At 48.8% G+C, this 16,079-nt stretch overlaps 1 protein-coding gene across 2 annotated transcripts in view; it reads left to right on the forward strand.

Annotated features, from left to right (window-relative positions):
• The window catches only part of CD99 (CD99 molecule (Xg blood group)), a 34,223-nt gene extending 21,498 nt beyond the window's left edge, over positions 1–12,725 (forward strand). The window contains exons 7-10 of one of the 2 annotated variants that reach the window (XM_041740779.1): positions 949–1,002; positions 2,423–2,536; positions 9,721–9,777; positions 10,640–12,725. In XM_041740779.1, coding sequence (XP_041596713.1) covers positions 949–1,002; positions 2,423–2,536; positions 9,721–9,777; positions 10,640–10,665 — 251 coding nt within the window. In that variant the 3' untranslated portion in view covers positions 10,666–12,725. Of the gene's footprint in view, positions 1–948; positions 1,003–2,422; positions 2,537–7,029; positions 9,348–9,720; positions 9,778–10,639 lie in introns of those variants that run through there. The other variant, XM_041740780.1, reaches the window with a different exon arrangement.
• Positions 12,726–16,079: the final 3,354 nt, after the last annotated feature.

Consider the following 16,079-nt stretch of genomic DNA (forward strand, 5'->3'; position numbering starts at 1 on the left):
AGTTAGAATATATTTATATTTATTTATTATATTTACTTATAATTTGTCTTAACGTATATTGCAGTTGACTGTTGAACAAAACAGATTTGGTCTGCGTGGGTGCACTTACATGTGCATTTATTTCAACGAATGCAATATACTCCTGTCAATGTATTTTCCCTCCTTATGATTTTCTTTTAAGATTTATATATTTATTCATGAGAGACACAGGCAGAGGGAGAAGCAGGCTCCCTCCGGGGAGCCCGATGTGGGCCTCGATCCTCAGATCCCTGGATCATGAAATGAGCCGAAAGCAGATGCTCAACCGCTGAGCCACCCAGGCCTCCCCCTTATGATTTTCTTAACGACGTTTTTTTTCCTCTAGCTTAATTTATTGTAAGAATACAGTAATAGAGCATATAACATAGAACACATCATGTATATGTTATCAACTATTTATGTTATCGGGAAGCCTTGCAGTTTAGAGGCTCTTAGTAAGTAGTAAAGTTTCGGGAGGAATCAAAAGTTGGACTTTCAACTCTGTACGGTGTTGCCTCCCCTAATCCTCTTCTGTTGTGTAAGGGTCACTTGTATATATCCTCAGAGTCAACAGGAATGTCCCTCGGATCACCTCATAGCCATGGGCCGTGTCTCCATGGGTGGGTTCCAAGGCCCTGGATGGGATTCTTCCCAAGAGCAGTCAGGATCCCTGAGGCACCCAGGACTTACTGGGTCTCCTGCAGCCTACCGTGGGACGGGTGGTCTGACTCAGGAGCTGAGCCCCTCTGTCAGGTAAATGGGAACAAGCCCGATGATTACGTTTAGCAAAGCAGGGACTCAACAAAGGGAACAAAGGACTCTGTGACTTCCTTCACAACTCAAGGTCCCAGGAGTTGATCTTTGCTACGAGATTTCCTTTACCAAAAATCTTCCAATGCAACTTGCTGCAAGCCTGTTTCTCCCTTGCAGGAGGCGGTGGCGGTGGTGGCGGCGGAAGCCAAAGGCCCGACGGGGAGGAGCAGGGTACGTACACGTGGTTTCTGATGCCTTGGGTTCCTTATGTGCACTGTTGAGAAAAAGTGGACTGCGGTGGTCAGGACCAAACCTGTAGCATTAGCTCTGTCGTCCTAAAGATGATGGCGCGAAGCATCAAAGTGCGATTGCTCTGTGCCAGGCCATGTCCCAAGCGCTCTGCTGGCGTATCTGGTTGACGTTCTTTAAGAGACTCAGCAAGGGAGTCTTGATGTGACCCACAGGTTACGTTGACTCATCTTCCCATAGTGCCCTAAGAAGGAATACCGTGTGTATTACACTGGGTTGCCCAGAGAAACAGACCCATCGGGATCTATCTATAGATACACGTAGGTATAGATGTACAGAAAGAGATTGATTATGAGGAATTGTCCTACATAACTATGAGGCTGAGAAGTCCCGTGGTCTGCTGCCTGCAAGCTGGAGACCCAGGAGAGGCACTGGTGTGGTTCAGTCCCAGTACTTTGGACGGGAAACCAGAAGAGCCAGGAGTGCAAGTCTCCGCCCGAGTCTCAGATCCCAAGACCCAGGAGTGCCTGTGCACAAGGGCAGCCGAAGATGGATGTCCCATCTCTGCGCTCTGTTCTGTTCAGGGCCCCTATGGATTGGTCATTGCCCATCCTCACTGGTGAAGACCACCTGCTTCACGTAGTCTGTAGATACAAACGTTTAGCTTTTCTGAGAACATCCCTACGGACGCATCCGGAAGGAATGTTTTTCTAGCCATGTGGACACCTCTTAGCCCAGTCAAGTAGACACAGTTAACCACCACACCATCCTTGACCGACTCATGGAGCGGGACGTCATGTGTACCCAGCATGCAGAGAAATTGCTAGCTGTCACGTCAACGTGGCACAGCTACACGTAGCGTGAGAGTTACTGATGGTGCATGGAAACTCCATCGTGGCGTAAATCAAACAAAAGTACCGAAGGGGGTCAGCGGCTTTCGCTTTCAGAAAATACATGGTGAGAATGATGCCACGCAGCCTCTGAGTAGTCCCAGGTGGGTACCACACACTGTGGGCTATGTTGCCTCACCTCAGAGCTTCCACCTCAACCTGTTAGGGCCCCTGCACTGGCCATAGGGATCGGAGGAGGCAGGGTGTGTCGTCCACGGGAAACCAGTTTTGCATTGGAAGCGGTGCACGTAGTCAAATGAATTCCGATTCCAGATGTGACTTTCGGGGAGCAGTATGGCTGGCCCTTCATATCATGCAAACGGATTGGATGTGATGTTGGGAGTTGGGCAAGGCTCAGGAGTGGGGTTTCTTCCATGGTCACCCTGTGACCCTATGTCTTGACACTCAATCTCACCTTTTTCCCATGGGCGGGGCCTCCAGCCACCTGCCCTGTGCCTGGTCTGCTGTCCACGAGTGTCCCCAGTCATGGTGCCGTGTGCTTCTTCCCACAGCTGACTCCCCTGGGGTAGTCCCTGGCATCATTGGGGCTGTCGTGGTGGCCGTGGCCGGAGCGATTTCTAGCTTTATCGCCTACCAGAAGAAAAAGTTGTGCTTCAAAGAAAACGGTAAGGTTTTTGGGGCTGCTTCCTTTCGTTTGTGCTTACTAACTTGAAATCTGTGCTTTCTCAAAACTAAAACACACCAGAAGTCCGGTTGGCGTGGGACCTGTGTGAGGCCGCTGATAGTCCAAGAGATCGCTGAAATACTAGAACCAGACTGTAGCTTCCATTCCAGCCCCGCCCAGGTGGAGTTGTGTGGATTTTGCAAGTCACTAACCACCCCGTCTTTGGGGTTTCCATCTATAAAGGGGAGATGATCGTCTGCACACCATAGCACTTTTGTGAGGATCCGTAGGTTGTGTGTGAAAGTTTTGACAGGTTGGTTGAAGAAATGTTAGCTCATGGAAATGTTAATTCATCCTTATTTATAATCGCTGTCATTCCTCATCGCCCTTATGGCAAGAGTGATGGCTGGGATGGCCGCCATATTGTTTGCCCCAACCAAGGGAATTTTTTTTCTTAAGATTTTATTTATTTATTCATGAGAGACGCAGAGAGAGAGAGAGAGAGAGGCAGAGACACAGGCAGAGGGAGAAGCAGCCCCTGTGCAGGGAGTCCGACGTGGGACTCGATCCCGCGTCCCCAGGATCACACCCTGGGCTGAAGGCAGGTGGTAAACCGCTGAGCCACCCCGGGATACCCCAACCAAGGGAATTAAAATCAAAATGTGGGGCAGCTGATTCCCTTTCTGGTACAACCCCGTACTAACTAGTGCTTGGAGGGTTTTTGGGTAGGATATAAAAATTATAGGGGAATATGGAGGATGTCACGCCCAACAACATAGGGGTTGGAACTCCATCGTTGGCTGTTTTGAGACCATATAGGCAAGAGTTCCTGGATTACATAGGATTTGCCATGGTGTCAGCTGTATTTTGAACATAGCTCATATTCATGCATCTCTGGGTTGCTCAAAGTTTTGACTTTCCTCTTGTAAGGTGAACACAAGGGGTGGACTCTGATGGGGGTCCTATTGGGCTGTGGGTGGAGGCTCACAGTGTCTGAACGTCTCAACCTACCTGTGGTTTCAAGTCCAGATTCATACTTAGCCACTGAGCTCCATTCTCACGGATCACTGCCTGAGGACTCTAGGGAAATACACAAAAGATGGGGCACCTGGATGCCTCGGCAGTTGAGTGTCTGCCTTTGGCTCAGGTCGTGATCCTGGGGTCCTGGGATCGAGTCCCGCATCGAGCTCCCTGCAGGGAGGCTGCATCTCCTTCTGCCTTTGCCTCTGCCTCTCATGAGTAAATAAATGAAATCTTAGGGGAAAAAAAGATTTGAATAGATGGTGATACAAAATTTGACTATAGGCAGGGAGTCTACCCTTAATGTCCCATCTTTAGAGATTTTTAGATTCACAGACTGTGCCTGTAGCCTGAAATTGAAGGTCCCAAAGAGCTTATGGGTTCACAGATTTAACATAAGCTGCTGTTTTGAGGGTAAGGGTGCTTCATTATGTCTATTTCCCACATGTGACCCGGTACCTTCCATCAGAGTTGCTTGGGAAACCATGCTTGGTTGTCTGAATGTTGAGCGTCCAGCATGTCCAAATGGACAGATGACCAAGGTCAAGGACGTGCCCAAATGGACAGATGACCAAGGTCAAGGATGTGTCCAAATGGACAAATGACCAAGGTCAAGGACGTGCCCAAATGGACAGATGTCCAAGGTCAAGGACGTGCCCAAATGGACAGATGTCCAAGGTCAAGGATGTGTCCAAATGGACAGATGTCCAAGGTCAAGGACGTGCCCAAATGGACAGATGACCAAGGTCAAGGACGTGCCCAAATGGACAGATGACCAAGATAAAGGACATGCCCAAATGGAGAGATGACCAAGGTCAAGGACGTGCCCAAATAGATGACCAAGGTCAAGGACGTGCCCAAATAGATGACCAAGTCAAGGACGTGCCCAAATAGACAGATGACCAAGGTCAAGGACGTGTCCAAATAGATGACCAAGGTCAAGGACGTGCCCAAATAGATGACCAAGGTCAAGGACGTGCCCAAATAGACAGATGACCAAGGTCAAGGACGTGTCCAAATGGACTTCATTTCTGCCCCCTCTCTGAAAATGCTCAGCTCAGAGCATGATGCGCAGCCCAGAGAGGGGGAAGGCACGCCTGCTAGGGAAGGAGGTATGGGAAGTCCAGGCACAATGATTTTCTGAAAATCTGTAGGTGACTTTCAAACCCAATTTGGATCTCCAAATCCAGTCGGATTCTGGAGTTGTAAGGCATTTATATCAGCTTGTGTTTGGGATATACGCCCCCCCTTGGATGTTATGGTGCCAGTTTGACATTCATATGCCAAGGCACTATGCCAAGGCACAGCGGTTTGGGGGAAGGACCCAAGAATCTTAATGGACTTGACATTGTCTGATACTTGGAGTGGGGTTAGGAACTTGGGAAAGCAAGTGTTCTCCATCCCCCTGTACCCCATTCCTGGATTTTGGTCTTTGTTTGAAGCATTCGTGTTCCTAACACGGGATGAAAACGGAAAATTCCCCAGGTAGAAATAGTCGAATTAACAAATTTCAAAAATAAAAGCATCTTCCCAAAAGAATGGGCTCAGGGGGGATCCCTGGGTGGCGCAGCGGTTTGGCGCCTGCCTTTGGCCCAGGGCGCGATCCTGGAGACCCGGGATCGAATCCCACGTCAGGCTCCCGGTGCATGGAGCCTGCTTCTCCCTCTGCCTGTGTCTCTGCCTCTCTCTCTCTCTCTCTATCATAAATAAATAAAAATTTAAAAAAAAATTAAAAAAAAAAAAAAAAGAATGGGCTCAGGGCGGTCTGGAACTCAACACGTGCTTACTGAGCAGCGAGCTGAATTCTTCATTTACCCAGGATTTCTTGCAGTTTCTCCTGCATGAGCCAATTGAATATTGGGGCCAACTTTATAAGCTCGATTTGCTTTCTGGTTTTATTGGAGTTGGGGATCTTAGCTGATTTAGACACACAAAGAAAAAGTAAAAAAAAAAAACAAAAGTGGTGGGAAAGAAGAGGTGGATTAGAACAAGGGAAGTAGGCTGGTAGTTCCGATATCAGTTGTTAAGGATTTTTATCTGTTGCCATAAAATGCGCAGCATTAAGATAAAGAAAACCGGGTGCTCTTTTTCTATAAACCCCAAGACGCTAACGCGGGACAGTGAGTATCTCTTTGGAGTCCAGGAATAGATATTTTGGTGTTTTCGACCTGTGTTAGCGGGGAACTCGGTGTTTGTCTCCATGGTGCGTTTTTATGAACAGAGGTAGAAATGAGGTGTTGGGTCTGGGCACTGGGCCCTGGAAGATCCTAGAGCTTTTGGGGCATCTGTATAGGAATATTGATGGGTTTTCTTCATGGGGGTCAAGTAGTGCGCATCCACGGGTAGCTGTGAGCTTGGACGTTTCCTAAAAAGAATGTGGCCACGGTGCATCCCACTGCTTGAAGGAACCACGGTTTTTGGGGAAAACCATTGTTCTGGAAGAGTGACTATAAAGAGCGTGGTTTTCCAGGACCTTGTCACTGCGTTGCATTTCGTGGTGTCTGTTGACCCAGGCGCCATCAACTGGGCGCAAACCGGGGCGCTCTCAGCCCGGAGACGCATCCGGCAAATACGAGCCGACCTGCTGTACAGGTGCTGAAGCGCTTTTGAGTATCACGCTCTGAGCTGATGCCCGGAATCCATGGCCCATGGGATTTGGTAGATGTGTCCTGTCTTCCTGGAGGTCTGGGTGTGTCCCCAAGAGTTTAACGTGGTTTTCTTCCAAATGACGCGTGCTGGCCTGTTAGAGCCGTTCGGGGGCGTGGGCTCCCCGCCGACGTGATGCGTGGCTTGCTGGGCTGGCGCCACGGGGCCGGTTTGAGCGGCAAATGGCGTGGGTGGTGACCTGCTTTCACAGAGCTGTCACCTGGCGGGCACGAGCTGGCTGTTTGCGGGCTTGTCCGCCTGAGGTCCGCAGCGGATGCTTGAGGCGTTGCTGGCGTGAGCTGCGGCCATCCCCATCTCCACCTCCCTGTCCTCCTTGATTTTGCTTTCATCTCTCCTTGGCTCCTCCATTGCACTTTGGGCTTTAAGCATCGCTTAAAAAATAAAAAATAAAAAATAAAAAAATCCTAAAATCGCTCTGCTCCTGCCCAAAGAGTGCCTTTGTAACAGCGGCGGCTGCTGCCTCGGGCTTTGGACCCTCAGGGACCTCTCTGAAGTTTACCTCCTTTCTGTTTTCTTTTTCTTTTTCTTTTTCTTTTTCTTTTCCTTTTCCTTTTCCTTTTCCTTTTCCTTTTCCTTTTCCTTTTCCTTTTCCTTTTCCTTTTCCTTTTCCTTTTCCTTTTCCCTTTTTCTTTTTCCTTTTTCCTTTTCTTTTTCTTTTCCTTTTTCTTTTCCCTCTTCTCTTTTCTCTTTTCTTTTTTCTTTTCTCTTTTTTCTTTTCTCTTTCTCTTCTCTTTTTTCTTTTCTTCTCTCTTCTTTTCTTGTCTTTCAGTTTTTTTTTTTTTTTCATTTTTCAACCTTTCGTTTCAGATGAGCCGAAGATGTAGGGACAAGCAGAAAGCCGTGTGCAAGCCCGGAGCCGCTCCCGTGCGATCAGGGCTTGTCCGCTGAGATGCAGAGTCTAAAGCAAACCCTGGCCCTTGCCCTCGTCCCCGTGGCTAGCCGTTGCCGTGGCACTGGGACGCCTCCCAGGCCGTGTCCCCCTTCCACATGCACGGAAGCTCCTACCCGCGTACGGCGTTCACGCGTACGTAGCTTCAGGACGCCAAGAGGAATGCAGAATATTTTCTAGTAAACTTAAAGCCAAGGGAAGAGAGATGGTGGCGGGCGGCGCACGCGGGGCGCTTCCCCGCATTCCTCGGGTTCCCGCCCGGCTGCCGCGTTCGTGTTTCTGCGAATGGGCCGCGGGAGCCGTGAGCCTTGGCCGCGTCCTCCTCACGCAGAGCCCACCGGCTACTCCGTTTGATCCTGCAGCGCAGCCTTTAACGTCTGACTTCCCCACCACATGCCGCATCCCACGAAGCAGTTCCTTGCCGTCTCTCTGACTGTTTTTTTTTTTTTTTAATTAAATGGGTGACTATCCCACTTCTCCAGGGGGGAAGAAAAATATCCACTTATTTAGGAATGACCCACAAACGTCACGATCTGAGAATTATGAAGTTAGGTGACATCAGGGTGGCGTGTGCCGACACCCGAAAATCCGTGCATCTTGGAAATCCCCGTAAACGTGAAATCACCTGTAGGTTTTTTCTTTTTCTTTATTATTTTTTTTCCTAAATGTTTTTTCTACCCCTGCGTACGTCTGGGCATCTCCTTCCCTTGGACATATAAATCGCTTTTCTCATCTCGACCTCATGCAGAGACTTGGCATCGCCTCCGGCCTGGGGTGGGGTGGGTGGTGGTGATGTCAGGGCGGGATCGCTGGCCGGCTGTGGGGTTAGCATGGCTGGTGGATGGGGAGGTGAGCTGTCATGGGGGCCCTGCATGGTTTTTTCTTGAGTCTGGTCACCCCTCAATGGTCACTGTGGCCATTGACTGGTGCTTTGGATGATGTGTGTGTGTGTGTGTGTTTTAGTTCTTATAAAAGGACGCTTGCTCTCAGATTAGTACTTGGGCCCATGTGCCCCTGAGAAGCAAGTCCTCAGTGTGGCCTACGATGAGGTGCTGCTGGTCAGTGGTCCCCCAGGGCCGTGGTTTTGCCCCAAACGCATGCTGTGTATATACTTAAATAATCCCCAGGCATGGAGAGCCGCGAAAGCTGCAAATTCCATAACCGCTCTAGCAGCCACACGTGGTCCCTAGGGCCGCAGAAAAGCACGCACATTGCCTTTGTGTATGTTGAGATGTGGTGTGCTTGGGTTTTTACATTTGGATGCAGAGTGGATTCCCCAGAACCTGGCCGGTCTCCCTGTAAGAGCCCACGGCACGACGGGGCTACGGGTGGTTGGGTCTCAAGGGCTTGCATGGGTAGGGAGACGGGGGATCTGGCTGTGCATCCCTGGTGGTCACCTCAGCTGGGGTCCTTCTCAAGAGTTGGCGCTTGCCAACGGCCGTGTGGCGCTCCAGCAAACAGCATTACCGGCAGAATCTGGGAGAACCGCCTGGGGGACAAAGCCACGTCTGAATCACAGCCAACTGACCCCGACGGCGCTGGCATTAGTGCTCTGTCCCCCGTGCACGCTGATTCCGGGGAGCGCAGGTTGTGTCCTTCTCCCCAGAGGGCATGTACACGGGTTGTGGACCTTGCAGCATCCACCCTGCTCGCTCCGCGGCACCCTCCCTACACTGCTGCCTCCAGAAGGTTCTCCTCGGAAGCTGGCGGTGTGTGACGGCAACGTCAAGAAGCATCAGAAGATGCCCTTTGACGTGTTGCCCCCACAACGGATGTGGCCATTAGTCCATCTCGTCGCTCCTCGCGGGCGTGTACCGCTGTGTTCTCAGTCGCCACCGGATGAGCTGTCCTGTTGCCATGTGCTCGCGCTACACCTTGTGTGTGCCCATGGCCGCCACCTGCCCTGCCAGCACGAGACCCAACATGTGTGCTCTTACGGCTCTCTTACAACCGTCTGGGTCTCCTTTTTTGGAGACTGGGGGATGGGGGCACAGATTATGGGATTTCTCGCACTCCCACTGGACCCGTTCTTCTGTGACCTGGAGCAGAAGTCACATGGTGTGTCTTTTCATGACAGAATTCTCCCCCCACCCGCCACCCCGCTAAAAGCAATGTATTTTGTATAACAGTTTGAGCTTTGTGAACGGTCTTGGATGTCGTTTGCTCGGGCCCCTTTGCGGCCACTGTTCCTGAGCGACACCACCATGGAGAAATAAACGCCTCTTTGCCTGTAAAATCTGTCCGCTGTCTTGAATTCGGTCAACTCGTGCTGTAGATCTTGGGGGTGGAGGGACGATTAGGGGCCTTGGTCGTGTCTGCTCTGATGTGTGTTTGGCAGATTTCAAAATAGAAATTAAGAATTAAAAAAAAAAAGCAACAGATAACAACAAGAAAACCCAAAAGCAAGCCAACGGGACCCTGTGATGCCCTGTTAGTCTTCGATTCCCTGTGGATGGGGCTGCACTGAGCGGGTCTGCATCTCCGTCCCTCCTGGCCCCATTGATTGTGGGAGGTAGATAGGAGGGTGGGGAGCTGGTTCCAATGACAGTGACATTAGGGTGCATTCTTGGTATTCACCCCCTTGGGGCATCTTTTGTGCTTCCTTTCAGCCGACCAAGGTGACACCAGCACGAAAAACCAGCAGAGCACCAACGCCGAGCAACCAGGTGAGCAGCCGGGCACCAGCCCTTGTATCTTCTGTCCTCCTGTTGTGCTTCTGAGCAGCTCCACGGCGCACTGCGGGGCATTCCATGAGTTCCTCTGTGTACCCACGTTTCTGAGGGGATGGGCTCCAGTGACGCTGTGTAGACGCTCTGGGGCTTGAGGCTTTCAGATGACACCCACTGTTGTCTCCGACTCTCTTTAACGATCAATGAGGAGACTTGGCCCGCGGTGCCCCCCTCGTGGCTACATGCTCAGGAGGTCGGCCGGCTGGTGTGCAAATGAATTTTCCATGTGATTTTTACTTATTTTGAATTTGAAAAATAGGCACTTTTAGGAAGTGTGTGTCTTACTTGTGGCAACTTCAAAATGGGGAGAGATGTGTCACACACGGCATCATTGTTGAAGTACCCAAAAACGCACAGTAGACCTCTACACCGTAAATGACTTGATGAGAAAAATGGTAGTCCCAAATCATTTTAAATTAATAAAAACCACGGCACCTGATTAAGAAAATTATGTGTGGTGAGATTTGGCAGATCACAGATGTTTTTGGCCGTGTCAGAGAAGTCGCTGGGAGAAATTGCCTTCTCCTATTTTTTTCCCTACTTTTCCTGGGGTATCTTTTTTTTTTTTTTTTTTCTAGCTAGAGTTGATCATACTCTGAAATTTGTTGAATCTGTTTCCCCTGGGAGGTTAGAGTCGGTTTTTGCTTTCTGTCGGCAGTGTGTTTGGCCTGCATTTGTCTTCCGCAGCGAGGGAGTCACCTGCGTCTGAAGTGTTTGAGGCACAGATGGTGACATGCGGGTTTTCGGGGGACCTGGGCATGCTGTGTGAAGTCATTCCTTGTCTGTTTGTCCTTGACAGTTCAGTGGACTCTTCTGGAAAAATAGAAGCTTGGCCATAAATGCGACTCTGTGACAATCCCCGCAGGAGGACGAGTCTGGCCTGCTGCGTCCTCCCGACAAACGCAGGCACCAGGGCAGAGCCAGCCACGCCGGGATCCAGCCCCATCCTGTCCATGCCTTTGTTCACGCTGAGACTCTTTCTTTTGACCTTGACATGCGTTGTGCCTGTTTGCACCACGCTGGGTAGATGAGGGATACTCGTGCCGCGGGTTGCATCCCGAGGGGAATGACACTCACGCTATCTGCAGCCGTTAGGTGTTTCCCCGTGGCGTGTGAAAGGCCGATTGTCCATCACAGTCAGTCCATCAATCCAATGCTGACCCCACAAAGTTCCCCCACCCGGAACTCTGGGTCATGTGACCAACCACGTGTGAATTAAACACAACCGTCCCCTGACATTGACCCTTGGATACAGTGACATAAGCCTTCAATTAGTGTCCTCAGAACCTCCTTCATTGGGTAAGATTTTTTTTCACACCACACTAATAAAAAAATAAAAAACCAAGTACTTTTTACTTAAATGTCTTGCCATGGGGTGACCTTTAATGGAGGCTGTGGAGAGTAGTGGAATAGACCCCGTGGTGCCTTTTCTGGGGCTGTAAGACAGTTGATTGACCCAAGCATCCCCCTGCATTTTCGGGATTTTCTTTCTCTGCCTATTTGCCTCCTCTGGTCTGGTACACCAAGGACATTCAGATACTCCCCTGGGTTACATCCTTCTCTGTATTCAGATACTCCCTCATGTCTAGATACTCCTGTGCATTCATATATTCCCTTGGATCAGATACTCCTGTACATTCAGATACTCCCCTGTATTGCATACTTGTCTGTATTCAGATACCCCCCCTACGTTCGGATACTCCCCTGCATTAGATATTTCTCTATACTTAGATACTCCACTGTATCAGATACTTCTTTGCCTCCAGACACTCCCCTACATCAGATACTCTGCAATTCAGCTACTCACCTACATCAGATACTTCCCAGTATCACTTATTGCCCTGCATCCAGATACTCCCCTACGTTCAGATAGTCCTCTTCATCAGATACTCCTGTAGATTCAGATTCTCCCCTGCATCAGATATCGCCCTGCATTCAGGTACTGCCCTCTTGTTCTGTGGGGTTTTTTTGTGGAAATTTGCCAACTGTAACGTCCTTACAAAGTGTTTTAACTGCTTCGATGCGAGAGCTTGCTTTAACTTTGTGGTAAAAGTGCTTTGTGGCAGAGGACCTCCTGCTTTGTGTCCTAAAGACTCGAAATGAACTGAAAGCATCAACTCTTCCTCCTTGAAATAAACAATGACTCTTCTACGTCAAGAAGCACGTCCCCAATGTAGGGCCCTGCACACACACACATGCACGTGCACGCACAAGGCGGCAGAGACGCATGCTTGTATGTGGCAGTTTGCAAAGGGCTTCGTTGAGATCTTCGTGTTCACGTCATGACGTGCAGAAGCCCTGATGTTCTAGGTGCATACACTTCCCTCCGCTGAAGAAGAATTAGGACACCTTCATCAGCTTCCAGTGACACGGCAGGCTCATGCAAATCTGTTAGGACAGTCGTGCAGAGAATGGCATGTTTGTGAGGATGCCTCATCTCATCATCAGTAGTGCTGTTCAGAGGGGCAGCGTGTTGTCCAAGCCAGGTTCACACACATCTGTCCCTATCGAGGGGTATGTTGGCATCACACCTGGATGGTGTGCCATCACATATCACCAGATTTGGGGGAAGGGCTGGGGTGGAAGTATCAGTCCTCCATCATGGGTCTTTGTCACTTGGAAGCTCAGAAACACTGCTGGCAGTCTGGGCGGTGGGCCCCTGAGCCTTGGTCCCTTGTGTTAAGGACTCCAACCCTCCCCGGACACTATCCCTCCATCAGCCCCTACTTCCCTCCATTGCCTACGAGGTTTCAAGCTTCATTCTCAAGATCCAATGGGGAGCATGGTCTCTGGCTCTTTTTGCATTTAACTTCTTTTTCCTGTTTTTCATCGATGGTAACCTTTGAGTCTGTGAAGTGGTAAAATTAAAAAAAAAATGGTTGAGACCCCTGAGTGTGTATCACATCCTTTCATTAATTCATTCTGCAAATAGCTACCCCCCTGTGGCTCAAGTGTGTATGGAGTTGGACATGACACTGGATTCTGGAGGACATAACACAAACATCTCAAGAGTTGGGGTCGACCAGTTGTCAAGGGCTGAGGGCTGGATTATCTCATACACTTGGGCCCTGTTGCTTAGCTAGCACGAAACACCTAGGTGACAAACACAGCACAGAAGTATCCACGTTCTTCTCAAATGAGCCTGTAAGGTCAGATTCCGCATGCAAACTTGCTTTATAATTTAAAAATGCATAAACTCTGTAACTCCGTGAACAACATTGACATTTTTGTAAGCATTGCAGTCATACTATCAGCGTAAATGTCTCCTTAAAGACGAGAATACGGAGACCGTGGGTATTTTTTTTTTAAGGTATATGAAATCATGACTCCTTTGTAAATAAATCTGTACATTTAAGCGATACATCAATGGGACTGATTTTTTTTTTTTTAATGGAGGGTGGATGCCCATCTTTGTAGAACCGCTTTGAGTTCACATTGACATGAAACCATCTTCTGAAAAATCAAATTGGAATTAGGTGGCTCATTTGGTCATTAGGTATCTTGACAAAAATGCCTTTGTTTAATCATTTTCAGGCTTCTCTATGAAGAAGGCATAGTGTCACGGTTTTGAAATCAGGATTAGAAAATGTATGTAAGGGCTAATGGGACACAGTGACACGGTTAGAGGGTTTGGTTTCTTTTTTTTTTTTTTTAATTTTATTTTTATTTTATTTTTTACGGTTAGAGGGTTTCAACCTGGGTCATGATGTATTTAGCCAGGCGATGTGAGCTGTGTGCAGGTTGTTGCCACCAAGGAATCCCTGACATTATACATTTGTCGGAGCGTCTGTATGTTTATTGTCTGAGGTCAGCTTTGTTAGGCAAGAGGGTGTGTGTGTGTGTGTGTGTGTGTGTGTGTGTGTGTGTGTGTGTGTGTGTAGAGGGGGTAATTGGCTTCTGTCTTAGGGAGAAAAATTTAAAAAAAAATTTTTTTTAATTTTATTTCCACTTCTTCATTGGAAAACTCATCCATGTTTCCTGAGGTTTCAAATGCCACTGCGAAGATTTGAACAAAGAATTTCCTTCTAATTGTTCAACATTCACTACATCCTTATGACTTTGTACTATTGTTATGTCTCCAGTTTTGGTTCTCAAATGAGGGTTGGATGATACGCTTCCCCCATTTCTGCGCTTTTAATTTCTGATCCATGTCGCTGGCTTTCGTCGTGTGCATCCGCCTTCCATGCAGATGTACCTTGATTCCAATACTAATCTCCATGCTTTTCCATCGTTTCTTGTTGAATATTGTAAATATTCCAGCCTCTGAGCCCACGTGTAGACACGGATCATTCCTATTTCTATTTTCCAGAGAGACGACACTTGCTAGGAGGCACGTCGTCAGAGGTCCCACTCTGGAGGTCGTGGGCCCCCTACGCGGCCCTGGGCTCCTCACCTCCCTGCACCCTGCTGGCTGCCTCCACTTCCCACAACACCTGCAGCTCTTTGCATTTTTATCGTTAGCCTGGGGTGATTGAAACAGGCGTTTTATATTCTGCAAATTTTTGTCCTTATATCCACCTGTGTGGGGTTGAGGGAAGCTGTCCACATCCCTTCATCCACGTCCAAGCTCCCCACCCTCATCATGCTGGGATGGGGTCATTCTAGGTCATGATCTGGCGCCAAGGGCCAAGAGCATAAACAAAACCCTCATGCCTGCCCTGTATGTAGCACGTTCCCAACATTGTGCCTCCGACTGCATCTGTCTGGTTCCAAGATATTTTGGTCACCACATACGAAACCGTCGTGTTCTGGTTTCCTGAGGTGGCCGTGACTGAGGACCACAGATGGGGAAGCTTCCACCACAGAACCGTGTTCTTGCTCAATTCCAGACACCAAAGTCTGAGATGAAGGTGTGGACAGCGCTGATTCCTCTTTGGGGCTCCAGGGGCCCGTCTGCTCCATGTGTGTGTCCCAGCTTCTGGGGGCTGTTGGTCCTGAGCGTCCCTTGGCTTGTCCCACCTCTGTGTCTATGTGCCCATGGCCTTCTGAATCATGCAGCATTGGGGCGGCTGGGGGACTCAGTGGTGGAGCGTCTGCCCTTCGCTTAGGACATGATCCCGGGGTCCCGGGGTCCGGGGATCAAGTCCCACGTCGGGCTCCTTGCAGGGAGCCTGCTTCTCCCTCTGCCCGTGTCTCTGCCTCTCTCTGTGTGTCTCTCATGAATAAATAAATTAAAATCTTAAAAAAAAATACATAAAAAGCGTCACACACACAAGTGTGCACACTCCTGTGTGCACCCACACCTTATCTGCATCAGTAACGTCGCTCTACAATGATGCTCCGTGCAGAAGCAGACCAGAGCACCAGGAGCTCAAGAAACATGCACACATTTCTAAGTGCAAAGAAACAAAACTTGCAAAAAACATCAGGATTCGTTTCCCCTTTTATGTCTGTTTTACCTAAATCTATTTTTTGGGGGGGGGGATAAGATGGTTTAGACACAGCTCTCACAACCAAGATTTATTTTTTTATTATTTTATTTTATTTTATTTTATTTTTATTTTATTTATTTTATTATTTTATTTTATTTTATTTTATTTTACTTTACTATTTTATTTTATTTTATTTTATTTTATTTTATTTTATTTTATTTTATTTTATTTTTTTATTTTATTGTTTTGCTCTCTTGTGCACTAACTCCACTTATCACGTAGGTTCGAAGCCTCCCGGAAACGGTGACTTTGTATTCTTCTGCGCTACGTGGAGGCAGGCAGCTGGCAAGGGTCGGTCAATGGGTGTCTGTGCAATGGCGGCATAATCACGGAGCCTGCGGGAGAACACGTAATAAACTGGGAAAATAGGGGAAAAAAATCACTGGATTTGCCACCCTGTTGTATTTCTTCTCCAGATGGATTCCAAACAGAAGCTGGAAAGAACTTGGTGCTTCCTTGGAGTGCCTCCGACTTCACTGATGTGTTTATTGTTTCTTTCTTTTTTCTTTTTTTCTTTCTTTTTTCTTTTTTTGTTGTTTGCGTTTTGTGGGGAAAGAGGAACGAAAGGGCAAATTTTTGCAAAGTCGGATGGAGCTTGAAAGCTCCGGGCCTGGGTTCCCGTCCTGGATGGCACCGCAGGTCCTGGACGGCGGGCAGGGCAGAGCGGTTAATTCACAGCAAGTGACATCTCAGACCGCGTTCCCGGCACCTGAGTGCTTCTCGGGCGGTGATGACGGCGCCCGTTGCCGCAGTCGCCTGGCGTGGCAGCCCTGCTTTCCTCTCGGACGCCTTGTCCACCTCGGAGCG

Source organism: Vulpes lagopus, chromosome X (genome assembly GCF_018345385.1).
Source record: "Vulpes lagopus strain Blue_001 chromosome X, ASM1834538v1, whole genome shotgun sequence".
NCBI classification, from domain to species: Eukaryota; Metazoa; Chordata; class Mammalia; order Carnivora; family Canidae; genus Vulpes; species Vulpes lagopus.